Below are 12,175 nucleotides of genomic sequence, written 5' to 3'. Positions count from 1 at the left end.
AAGTGCAGGATGATGTCAGTAAGACACTTTTTATTTGATCTGTACATTTTACGGTGGGGTCTTTTGTAAACAAGACAATTTGACACAGGCTTTGCCAAGAGACTTTTAATAAAAGAGGATGCCATGCCAACTATATTGAACCCGACAATAATATCGCAACACACAAGCGTGTATAACCATGTCAGATGGTGCTTCAGTGGTTCTTCACTGGTTCTTTGGGATGACTGAGGTGCTATATAGCACCACTACCGTATACAGAACCTTTTAAGCCCCTGTATGGTTCTTCAGCAGTTCTTCAGTGATTCTTTGGGGTGGTTAAGGTGCTATATAGCACCACTGCCATACAAAGAACCATATTAAGCCCCTTTAAAGGCTCTTTACGAGCCAAAGAACCACTGTTGGTGCTGTTTAGCACCATTTTTGTTGAAGAAATAAAATGCAATATGGCACCTCTTATGGGTTCTACATAGCACCATCTGACAAAGGTGCTGTAGAGCACCTTTAAAGATATGGTGCTACATAGCACCAAAAGTGGTTCCCCATGATTACCAGCCAAGAACAACTTTTAGTGCTATAGCACCTTTTTTGGTGCTAAAAAAGTTTTGGTGTACAGTCTTCATGAGTTACAGTGCAATTGAAAGGTAATGAAGATACAGATGCATTAGCAAAACAGGGCTAAAGTACGAGACATAGTGGACATCAGTATTCCTTTAGGTCAGAAATTAGATGAAAAATCAAAAAGAATATTCATAATAAATGGCAACATTATATTGGGATACCAAAGTAAAAGGCAGACATTTGTATTTCATTCAGCCAGGAGTGGGAATATTATCAGGTGAGAGCAGAGACTAGGAGAGAATAATAACAAGCCTAAAATTGGGACATACAGAGCTGAACAATGCACTTAATAGTTAAACATTCAACAGGAATGCAATGAATACTGTTTGTTTGGGAAATGAATATACAAGGGAAAGAGATTTAGATCCAGAACCTCATTAAAGTTGCAGTATCTGGGAATTACAGGTATAAATGTATAAGGGTGATATTATTACTATTATAAAATTATAGCAATAATAATATTTTTTATATAACCACGGGGGCTGAATATGCACTGATGTAAAGTAGGCACACGTAGTAGCGTGTCAATGGTCCAGTCGAGAGATAGGTGGCGGTAATGTACATTGGTGTTGCGAACCGCCGCAAATCAAGAAGAAAAAGAGATCACGCCTCGGTATATATATCTAAAGATTTTGCCCTTACACACTACAGTGGCTATGATTATCTCCTTGCTAGAGCAGCTAGTAATACAAAAATGTCTCAACGTAGTAGTAGAAGATGTTATGTTATCGGCTGTAGGAATGAACATAAAAGCATTCATTTACTTCCGGCATCTGTGCCACTGAAGAAGCAATGGGTTAACTTTATTTTTAAAGGGAATGCGCCCAAAAATATAGGTAAATACGTATATGTTTGTGCTAACCATTTTACGCCAGACTGCTTTGTAAACGAGGGTCAGTACAAGGCAGGATTTGCATTAAAGTTGTTAATTAAGGATGGATCAATACCAACGGTCCGTACTCCAACTTCACGTCCAGAAGACGTAAGTATCGATATTTTATTAACGTGTGCGTGTACAATAATTAATAAATGAGCATAACGCAACATAACCCCCCCCCCGAAAAAGTTATACTACGTTACATACATCATATCTCTTTGTGTTAGCTGGGCTTACAGTATTTAGTGTGTGTTGCGAAACGGATGAAAAACTCTACAACAATTATATAATTCGCCAACAAAGCATTCAGAATCGCTCTCGTGCATTCTCCATGAAGTTATTACTTTTGCCGGAGACTTTTCTTCTTCAGTGTCCGACTCAGGTTTACAGACTCCAGTATTCAGTAGCAGGGAAAGCGGGTGGGCGGGAGCAGCAGCTCATTTGCATTTAACATGCCTCTTTTAGTAAACCAAAAGCGCACGACAAATGTCTCCAAAAAGAAGGAACCTATTGTGAACTGCCTGTAGTTGTAGCTGAGACCTGGAAGAGTTTGGTTCGTGTTGTCGACATGTCGAGAAGACGCTGTTTTCTGCGCTGCAAAAGCAAAACCACGCTGCATGGACTTCCAAGGGATGAGGATGTGAAGAGTCAGTGGTTGAAATTCATTTTTACAATGGTACCACAGCAGTTTAACCCCAACATTTTGTTATGTTCCCGTCATTTTACGGACGACTGCTTCTCAAATCTCTCCGAGGTCAATGCGGGATTTGCAAAACGTTTATTCATTAAAGATGGGGGAATACCTACATTATTTGGGCCTTCTTGCGCCTCTGGATCAACTTTAATACAACCTGTAAGTATGATTATGATGTATATATTTTGTGGCGAGTGTTCAAAATACGTAGTTTTGTGTTTTATACACAGTAGGCCTCTGCTAACCGGCTATCTCTCGAAATAGTTGTGCTAAATCAATGATACAAACTAACGAATCCTCCGTAGCTGAAATTCAAAAAACACTGGGCCATCTGACCAATCAGAGCAGAGTATGCTCGTTAAAAGGAGGGGAGGAACTGTTTAGGGATGCAGGGGAATCCTTTCAATCCGAAACCGGGTACTTTTAAAGGGGTCATGAATTGAGAAATAATTCCCCTTGATATTTTGACACATGAGTATATTGTACTTTAAAAACATCCTGTAAGTTTCAGAACTCAAAACCACCTCCTTAGTCCAAAAACTTATTATTATTAATATTATTATTATTCAAAAGAAAGACAGAAGATTAAAGGATTAGTTCACTTTCAAATTAAAATTCTGATAATTTAGTCACCCCCATGTCATCCAAGATGTTCATGTCCTTCTCTCTTCAGTCAAAAAGAAATTAAGGTTTTTGATGAAAACATTCCAGTATCCATATAGTGGACTTCAATGGAGCCAAAATGGTTGAAGGTCAAAATTACAGTTTACAGCGATACCAGACAAGGAATAAGGGTCTTATCTAGAGAAACCATCACTCATTTTCTTAAAAAAAAAAAAAAAAAGTTATATGTTTTAACCATAAATGCTCATCTTGAACTAGCTCTCTTCTTCTTTATTTGAATTCCGGCAGTGTAGACTCTGCTAAGTGTATTACTGCTCTCCTCAGGGAAAAGTTTGAGCTAAATTGTCATGTACAGTATGCAAGTGCAAGAATAACAATTAGTTCAAACTTTGACCTGAGGAGGGCAGTAATACACTTAGCAGCGTCTACACTGCTGGAATTCAAATAAAAAAGAAGAGAGCTAGTTCAAGATGAGCATTTATGGTTAAAACTTATATTTAATGTAAATTATCAGGAAATTTTAATTTGAAAGTGAACTAATCCTTTAACGCCTACTTCTACGTCATTGCCTGTTCCGCCCCGCCCACCGATTCACGCATGTAGTAGGAAGAGCAAATGCGCGAGAGACCCAAACACAGGATTACTCGAGCAACGAAACGATAGAGATGCCTCTGAGGATTACGAGACGTTGTGCAGTACTAAGTTGTGGAAAAGCACAATCTTTGCATTGCCTTCCCCGTGATCCTAACGTTAGTAAAGCGTGGATGAACTTTATTTTTAACGAAGTTCCAGATCGCGTCAATAAGACACTATTTGTTTGTTCGCTTCATTTTACTCCGGATTCGTTTATTAACAAGTCGCAGTTCGACGCAGGCTTTTCAGAGAGACTGAAAATAAAAGATGATGCTGTGCCGACTATACTGGAGCCGACAGTAATGCCCCAACACACATGTGTGAGTAACAATATGTTTACCATGCGTCACTATTGCTTTGTCTTTTACAGATCGTTTGATGAGTAGTTATACGTTTTTAGGCAACAACCCAGCACAGTTTCCACAAATGCACATAAATGTATACGTTTTTACTTGACTAAAAATGATGAATTAGTTTACACGAAACACCGTTATCCTTTTGTCAGCTATAACTGGTAACTCAAATCGTGCGTGCCAGTGTTGTGGTAAAGTGCTAGTAGTGTGCTCACACTATAGCACACTTAAAATAGCCAGAATATGAATTTAATTAACCTAAAAGCGAAGAATTGTGGAATGTTGAGAAGCTTCATGTACTCATCTGTCGCAGCTTTAATTACGTAAAGGAGGGGGCGGTGCTATCAGACCCCAATGATGAATGACAAAACCTTTTAGAATTCATGCACCACACGGTTGAGTACAGTGTATAAGTGTAGTGCGTCATTTGGGACACAACTAAAGAACTGCTTGAACTTTATTTGCTCCAGTAGCAGTGCCAGCAGTTTCAGACAAGCAGCCATAGTACGGAAGTGAGGTGCTTAATTTTCTTTTATTAGATATGAGCTATTTTCACATGGATTTTGATATTTAAATATAATTTTAAATAGGCACTTCGATGCATTGTCTTAATCATGTTTAAAGGGACCTATTATGCAAAATTCACTGAACACTGTGTGTCTACAGTGTGTGAGAACAACCAGCCTATAATGGTAAAAATCCACTCCCTCATTTGTTTTATAATACCCATAAATCAAAAGCAGTAATTCAAACTAGCTGATTCAGATTCCCCCTACAATGATGTCATCTTAGGGAGAAGCCCCGCCCACCACCGATGACTATCTGCCCTATTGGCAAATAGACAGAGTTCGCCATTTCGGTATCCTCACTGTAGCTGTACAATGTCTGCGCCAAAGAGGCATTACAAGTGTCATGTTTTGGGATGTACCAGTGAACATAAGAGTCTCCATAGACTTCCGCAATCTGAGTCACAGAGGACATCGTGGTTAAATTTCATTTTCAAAGGAAATGTCCCGAGGAAAATAGTTAAAGTCTTGTATGTTTGCGCTAATCATTTTGCGCCGGACTGCTTTGCAAACGAGGGTCTTTTCAACGCTGGATTTTCACAAAGGTTGATTCTGAAATATGGGTCAATACCAACGCTGCGTCCGCAAACTTCAGATCCACACAAAGTAAGTATCACGCCATATGTTGTAAGTCCTTCCAAATTGCCCTTCTGAAAGGGCTTGTGGCTGATGTTGCTAAAGGTTTCACTGACACTATCTTCACATGCTATCAGAATTGTCATAAAAACGAGTTTCCTAGTTAAAAATAGCAGATTTCGTTTTATTGTTGATGGTATGCTGGAGCATGTGCTCTTGAAGCTCTGCCCTCTTCTTGAAAGGAGGCTGGGACAGGAGCACTGGCTCATTTGCATATAATGAGAGACAAAAACGGTGCGTTTTGGCTCACCAAAAGTGGCAATTTTAAAATGGTATAAAAAATATCTGTGGGGTATTTGGAGCTAAAACTTCACATACACACTAGGGGGACATCAGAGACATATTTTATGTCTTGTAAAATGGGGCATACTAGGTCCCCCATGGATACAAACACAATGTTTGTGATATCTTGTGCATATATGAACAGAAAAGTGACTATTTAAAAAAATATTGTAGATCTCATTAAATCCATGTGAAAGACTGTATAAGCTCCGCCCCTCACTTCTGTCCTGTGACTGCGGGTCTCTCCAACCAAGGCTTATAAAAGCATATGTAATGTGCATAAATGTTGCACAGTTGGCAAATGTTCAAACTATGTAATGAGATAAACATATTTCTGTAACATCTTTAACCATAATATAATTTAATAACCACCTCAAATACATAGGAGATTACCATGCTGTTGCAGACTAGAGTATTCTCTATTTGAGGTATAGGTTCATTGACTTCAGATTTCGGAATCAGACTCCGGCTCTAACATGTGGCTGAATTTCACCAGTTGCCATTTTTCAACATTGGGAGTTTTCAAAACATCTTCTCTCATGTAATGGCAAGGGTGTTAAATTATTTAGCTATGCAAAACTGTTACTCAGTCGTAGCAGTGGGCATTTACTTCCACGTCTTGAATGCAGCACATTTTAATCAAAACGAAGCATTTAGTCAAAAACGAGAGAAAATAGCCTACTGTAATATTCTAAATTATGCTAACATTATAAATGGACCTCAGAAAACATTAAAGGTCCCGTTCTTCGTGATCCCATGTTTCAAACTTTAGTTAGTGTGTAATGTTGTTGTTAGAGTATAAATAAAATCTGTAAAATTTTAAAGCTCAAAGTTCAATGCCAAGCGAGATATTTTATTTAACAGAAGTCGCCTACATCGAACGGCCAGTTTGTTCTACATCCCTCTACTTCCTTCTTTAATGACATCACTAAAACAGTTTCTTGACTAACCTCCGCCCACAGGAATACACAAAAAAGGGGGCGTGGTCTTGTTGCGCTCCCACGGAGAAGAGTTGCGTTTGTAGAGTGTGTTTGTCGCCATGTCGTCGAAATGGTGTTATTTTCATCCCGCAGTCCAATCACCTTTGTTTGGCCTTCCCAGGGACGCTGTACTTAGAGATCAATGGTTACAATTTTTTGGTTTTTTACACGCGAAACTTGAACACATGTTATATTGCACACTATAAACACAATCAAAGCTTCAAAAAACACAAACGGGACCTTTAATAAAAAAATGCAGTTCATGACCCCTTTAAGCAAGTATCACAGATAACTTTTAAATGGATTTAAATAACATAGTACTTATAACAGTCGTGCTTACTAAGCATGGTTACTGCAGTATTACTACAGTTAATTCATGGTAAATTACATTTTCATAAAGGTATCATTTATTAATAAGGAGGATTATATATCATTAATGTTTTTACAACTGTAATTTTATTATAAATACATGTCATGTCCAGGTTTGTCATGAATAACTTGTCATGCCCTCAGGAATGCACTGCTCCCTCTTTAAACACATACTATAGTGAAGGTGTGAATGTCGTCTGTGAATGCTGACTTGTCTGTATGGCAGTTTTGTCAACACACACATAAATCGTTTTGTATAACAACATATAAACTGCAGTTTTAAAAATAATATACTAGAACTTTTTTTTGTAGTTGAGAATATGTAAATGATAGTAATTAATGTAAATACAAGTTTTATTTAAGTTTTTAATTCCTTGAATTCAGTTGTTTTATGTTCTGAATCTGATACACGGAAGATATGATAGAAGTAGTATGCTGTTCCAAATAAAAGTTGTATTTTGAGTCGGTTCTTTCAAACAAACAGGTCGAAAGAACTGATTCTCATAAACAAGTTCGATTTCCTATTAAGAAAATTTTAAATTTTTCCTATTAAAAAAAATATTGTATTTTGGTTTGTTTATATCTTATAATTGGTTATAGATGCATGTGATAATCTTCTAGCAGACATTCCACTAACTCTTTTGTTTACCCTGCTATAATCCAGCGGCAAACCTCGACAGTGGCTGAACTTCTCGCTTCTGCTGCCGAAGCTAAGAAAAAAACTACGATTGATGCGGAGAATATTATAATCAGTAGTGACGAAGATCTTGATATTTGTGACCAGGACAGTGTGGCCAGTAGTGTGGACAGCACAGCAGAGGAAATGTTTATTGATGGTCTTGACCCTGTTCTCGATCGGTGAGTTTTATTGCACTTTTTTTTAATTACATTTTTATTATTATTATTATTATTTTCCTGGTATGTTTACACATGCAAGTAATATGTTTTGGTGACACAAGCTTCCACAGTAAAAACAGAATGACAGTGAAAAGACACAGATAATAAAGATAGACAAATATAGAGTAAGTAAATAAGAAATAACATTATATAAAAATATTTTAAACACAAGGTACAACCTATAAAAATAAACAAGATACACAATATATAAAAATTAGACGGTATGTGTAAGAACATGTATGTTACAGATAAGGAAATGTGAATTAGGTATTCTGTGTTAAATATATTTATAAATAATGTTGTGTATTGCACATGTATGTTTATTGCCAGCGGGGGCATTATAGGTGCAACATGTAAGAGGCCTATTCAAAACAAAGGTGTAGCTTGATGATGCCAAGTTTGAGCATGGATTCTTGGGACATGTGGTCTTTACATCACCTTGGTTCAAATTGCAATTTGGAAACATTTGGGATATTGTAAGTACTCAAGTGAACAAAATATATAATACTGGCCTAGTGGTTTTTGGATATTTTACTGCAAAATTCTTAAATATTGCACCTTTAACTACTGTTCATGAGATAGATTGCCTGAGGAAAGAAACTGTTCCTGTACCTGGCTGTTCTGGTGTTTAGTGCTCTATGCACTTATATTATGCACTATGTACAAAACTGGGAAGTATATGAATTTTACTAGGTTATTTTGACATTTAGTCTGATAGCCCCTCTGACAGCTGCAACAGTTGAATGCATGAAGTGTCCAACATTCCAGATTTAGTTTTTTCAAAGTGCATCATCCGGGTATTGAAAGTGCACTTTTTCTTTTAATTTTCAGTGTGTGAACACTATTTATACTTCAAAATGGTATAGAATAGCACACAAGTATGTGAACTGGGATGCACCTAGAGCAGGGATGGACAACTCCGGTCCTGGAGGGCCAGTGTCCAGCAGAGTTTAGCTCCAACCCTAATCAAACACACCTGAACCAGCTAATCAAGGTCTTAAGGATTAGTAGAAAGTTATAGGCAAGTGAGTTTTTATCAGGGATGGAGATAAACTCTGCAAGACACTGGCCCTCCAGGACTGGAGTTGTCCATCCCTGACCTAGAGTATATGTGAAAATGATCCCATAATTTACTCACCCTCATGCCTAGGTCTGTATGACTTTCTTTGAGTCGAGCAGAGTCAGAGTTATATTAACTAATCACCTGGCTCTTCCCAGTTTTCTAATGGCATTGAATGGAGTCTACGTCATACGTCAGGTCAGAGGTCACCCTTCCGGCGGAACTCAACTCTTGAATGTGCAGAAGCCAGTGATTATAGTTTATAAAGTTGTAAATACAGTCTGTATATTTTTCTTACAAAAAGCCACAGTTTCACTTGAAGGCATTTATAAACCCACTGAAGTCTTTTAGATTACTTTTGATGCATGGATGCATTTTTTGGAGCTTCAAACACTTAACACAATTCAATGCCATTACAAAGCTGGGAAGAGCCAGGATATTATTTAATATAACTCTGTGTTCGGCTGAAAGAAGAAAGTCATATACACCTAGGATGGTTTAAGGGTGAGTAAATTATGGGATAATTTTCATTTTTGGGTGAACTCTTCCTTTAACTGTAGGGACTGGAGTTCTAAAGTCACAAAAATGCACAACTGAATGGACAGACCAAAATTACCATTTTACTTTAGTACGTTGCTAATCTTTTTTTGTTTTTGTGCCTTGTAATAGACCTTCATCTGACCTTTACCCACCAGAGGAGGACTGTGATTCAGAGGACCACCCACAACAGAGAAAGCGATTCCGTCTTTCATCTTCTGCTGATGGAGGTGGCAGAGAGAGTGAAAATGATTTCTCTGGTGTATCAACAGAAAGGTGGCATAACTCAGATGAAGCAGATGAAGAGCCACCTCGTATAGACTTCACTCCTGTCCAGGAACCTGGCCCTCAGATTTTACAGAATAGGTGTAGCAGTCCTCTGCAGTTTTTTCAATTGTTGTTCCCTAAAACAATGTTGCAGACCATTGTAGGGCACACAAATGGCTATGGAGCTAAGTGCCAAAAGAGAAGGGGCAAGGTGTGGGAAAACATTTGTCAAAACGACTTGAAGTCGTACATAGCACTGGTCATTTACATGGGCATGTTCAAGTGCTCTTCACTAGCTGACTATTGGAGTGTGTCCCAGCACTTCAGTCTGTCATTTCCTGCAAAAATCATGTCTTACCAGAAATTTCTGTCAATCTCCAAAGCTCTTCATCTAAGTGACAGCAGGGAGGATGAGAAGAACAATGTTAGGAGGGGAACAGCAGCCTATGAACGGCTGGGTAAAATTCAACCCCTGTATCAAATCATTAGGGAGGCCTGCAAGACGTTTTTTCATCCCTTCCAGAACATCACCATTGTTGAAAGAATGGTGACATCGGAGGCTAGAACTGGAGTCAAGCGATGCATGAAAAACGAATCTCCAAACATGGGGTACAAACTCTTTGCACTGACAGACTGCAGCTGCGGCTATACATGGGACTTCTTTGTTTACGAGGGGAAGTCATGTACGTCACAGAGCGAGGGCTTGAGTTACGAGTCTGTTATGGCATTGGTGGATGAAAATATGTTGGGCTCTGGGTACAAACTCTTTGTAGACAAATTTTACACCAGTCCCACACTCTTCAGGGACCTCTTATGTAAAAAGATCTGGGCTTGTGGCCCTGTTTGGGCAAACAGGGCAGGTTACCCAGAAACAACTGTGAACAGATTGCCAAGGAACGCTCCACGCGGCACCATGCGTTGGATTAGGAACGACGAGCTCCTGTTTGTTGAGTGGAAAGACTCACAGGAAGTGCAGATGTGTTCCACCTTCCACAAAGCCTATAAAGGTGATACTGTGCAGAGGAAGGTGAAGGGTGATGCACATCGAACACTTGTGGAGGTCCCCATTCCAGCTGTGGTGTTGGACTACAACAGGTTAGTACAATTTATTTTGGGATGTTCCTTGTAATTTTATAGTATCTGTGCATTAAGTAATTGTGAATTGTTATATCACAATCCTTTTTTTTTTTTTTTTTTTTTTTTTGCAATTCCAAATTATCTCAATTTTTTTGGAATTCAGAAAAGAAAAGTCTGAATTGCGAGATATAAATTTGAAATTACCTTTTATTTTATTATTCCATGGCAGAAACAAGCTTTTGTAATTTACTCCATCTTTTTTGAGTTTGAAATATACATTTTATATTTCCACTTAGGAACATGGAGGCAGTGGATCCACCTAATTGCATTACTGGTCATTACAGAGCTCTACATAAACCAAAAAAGTGGTATCAATGTATTTTTTATCACTTTTTGGACATCACTGTAGAGAATGCATTCATCATGCAGAAACTAATGGCCAAGGGAAAGAACAAGAAGCCTTTGACCCGCAAGACATTCTTGGAGGTGCTTATTTTGGAGCTGGCAGAGTTGGGTCCTCAGGATTCAGCGCCAGTTTCCTCGGCTCCCTCTTCCTCAGCAGTTCCTCCTCCTTTCCACAAGCCGAAGTACATCACACCGGACAATGTTGGTAGAAGGAATTGCAGGCTTTGCAACCAGACAACTCCAGTCATGTGTGTGACTTGTGATGTGATGTTGTGCTTTCAGCCTGAGAGGGACTGTTTCAATGATTGGCATGAAAAACAAGGCTTTTGATTTATCCCTCAACCCCTGTTTTTGGTGCATTGCTTGATTCCAATTATCAGACTATTTAAATTAAATGTGTTTTGTTTTGTTACATTTGTAAAGTAAGAGGAAAGTTTGACTTTTCACACATGACCAAATCATCATCCACAGAAATTGAAGCAATGGCTGCTTGTGCTGATGATGAAATATTACAAATAAAACATACTGGAAATGTACCTACGACTTTGTTTCATGACAGTTTTATCAACATGCATATGAAATGGGCTTTAGTTTTGAAAAAGTGACCCAAAAATTGAGAAATGTGTCCTAGCGATTGTTTAAAAAAAACCAATTGTTTGAATCCTTGCTTCAACAGTCTGAAGGGACTTCAGACTTCTTCTTTTTTTTTTTTTTTTTTTTTTTAATACCTACTTTAGAAATTAACTTAAGATTTGAAGTAAAAAATTAAAATAACTATTTTTTTAATTACAATTTTCACATTACATCACAATGGACACCATGACTGAAACAACATAAAATCCTCATTTTAACCATACTTGTGTTGAGTTTTAATGCAGTATGTGAACTATGATTGAATATTTTGAAAGAACACATACTGTAACAATGAGCAAGTAACAATGAGCAATGCAATAAGAATATAGATAAAGTGAAATGATAGGATGAAGTATGTGTTTGGGTGGGTTGATATACTAATTCAGGATGTTTTTGGTCAATAAAATCAAATTGCTAGTCTAAAGTGTATGATAAAATGATCAAGAGTATTCCAATGCTGATGATTTCACTTTTTAACTCTAGTTATTGTGTAATGTTGCGGCTTGAGCATAAACAATATCTGCAAAGTTACAGCGCTGAAAGTTCAATGCAAATCGAGACATTGATATTTTAAATTTATGGCAGTATAATGCCTTCAATTATGACCGGTTAGGGACATCACATGTAAACCAACCTTGCAATTAACATAAACCCTGCCCCCGGGAAC

The 12,175-nt window shown here is 37.9% G+C and overlaps 1 protein-coding gene across 4 annotated transcripts; it reads left to right on the top strand.

Annotated features, from left to right (window-relative positions):
- Positions 1–1,222: 1,222 nt before the first annotated feature.
- On the top strand, positions 1,223–11,699 carry LOC137032850 (piggyBac transposable element-derived protein 4-like). Of its 4 annotated transcripts, none has more exons than XM_067404822.1 (4): positions 1,223–1,600; positions 7,297–7,490; positions 9,259–10,488; positions 10,767–11,699. In XM_067404822.1, exons 1-4 carry the CDS (start codon positions 1,313–1,315, stop codon positions 11,203–11,205), a joined length of 2,151 nt encoding a protein of 716 aa, XP_067260923.1. In that variant the 5' UTR covers positions 1,223–1,312; the 3' UTR covers positions 11,206–11,699. The 4 variants fall into 4 exon arrangements, with proteins under 4 accessions (XP_067260923.1, XP_067260925.1, XP_067260924.1 ...); XM_067404824.1 differs by having other exon boundaries at positions 1,467–2,348; XM_067404823.1 differs by lacking the exon at positions 1,223–1,600 and adding an exon at positions 3,283–3,766.
- Positions 11,700–12,175: the final 476 nt, after the last annotated feature.

Source organism: Chanodichthys erythropterus, chromosome 12, assembly GCF_024489055.1.
Source record: "Chanodichthys erythropterus isolate Z2021 chromosome 12, ASM2448905v1, whole genome shotgun sequence".
Classification (NCBI taxonomy): Eukaryota; Metazoa; Chordata; class Actinopteri; order Cypriniformes; family Xenocyprididae; genus Chanodichthys; species Chanodichthys erythropterus.
Note: the sequence above shows the minus strand (reverse complement) of the source record. Positions and strands in the feature narration are given on the sequence as shown.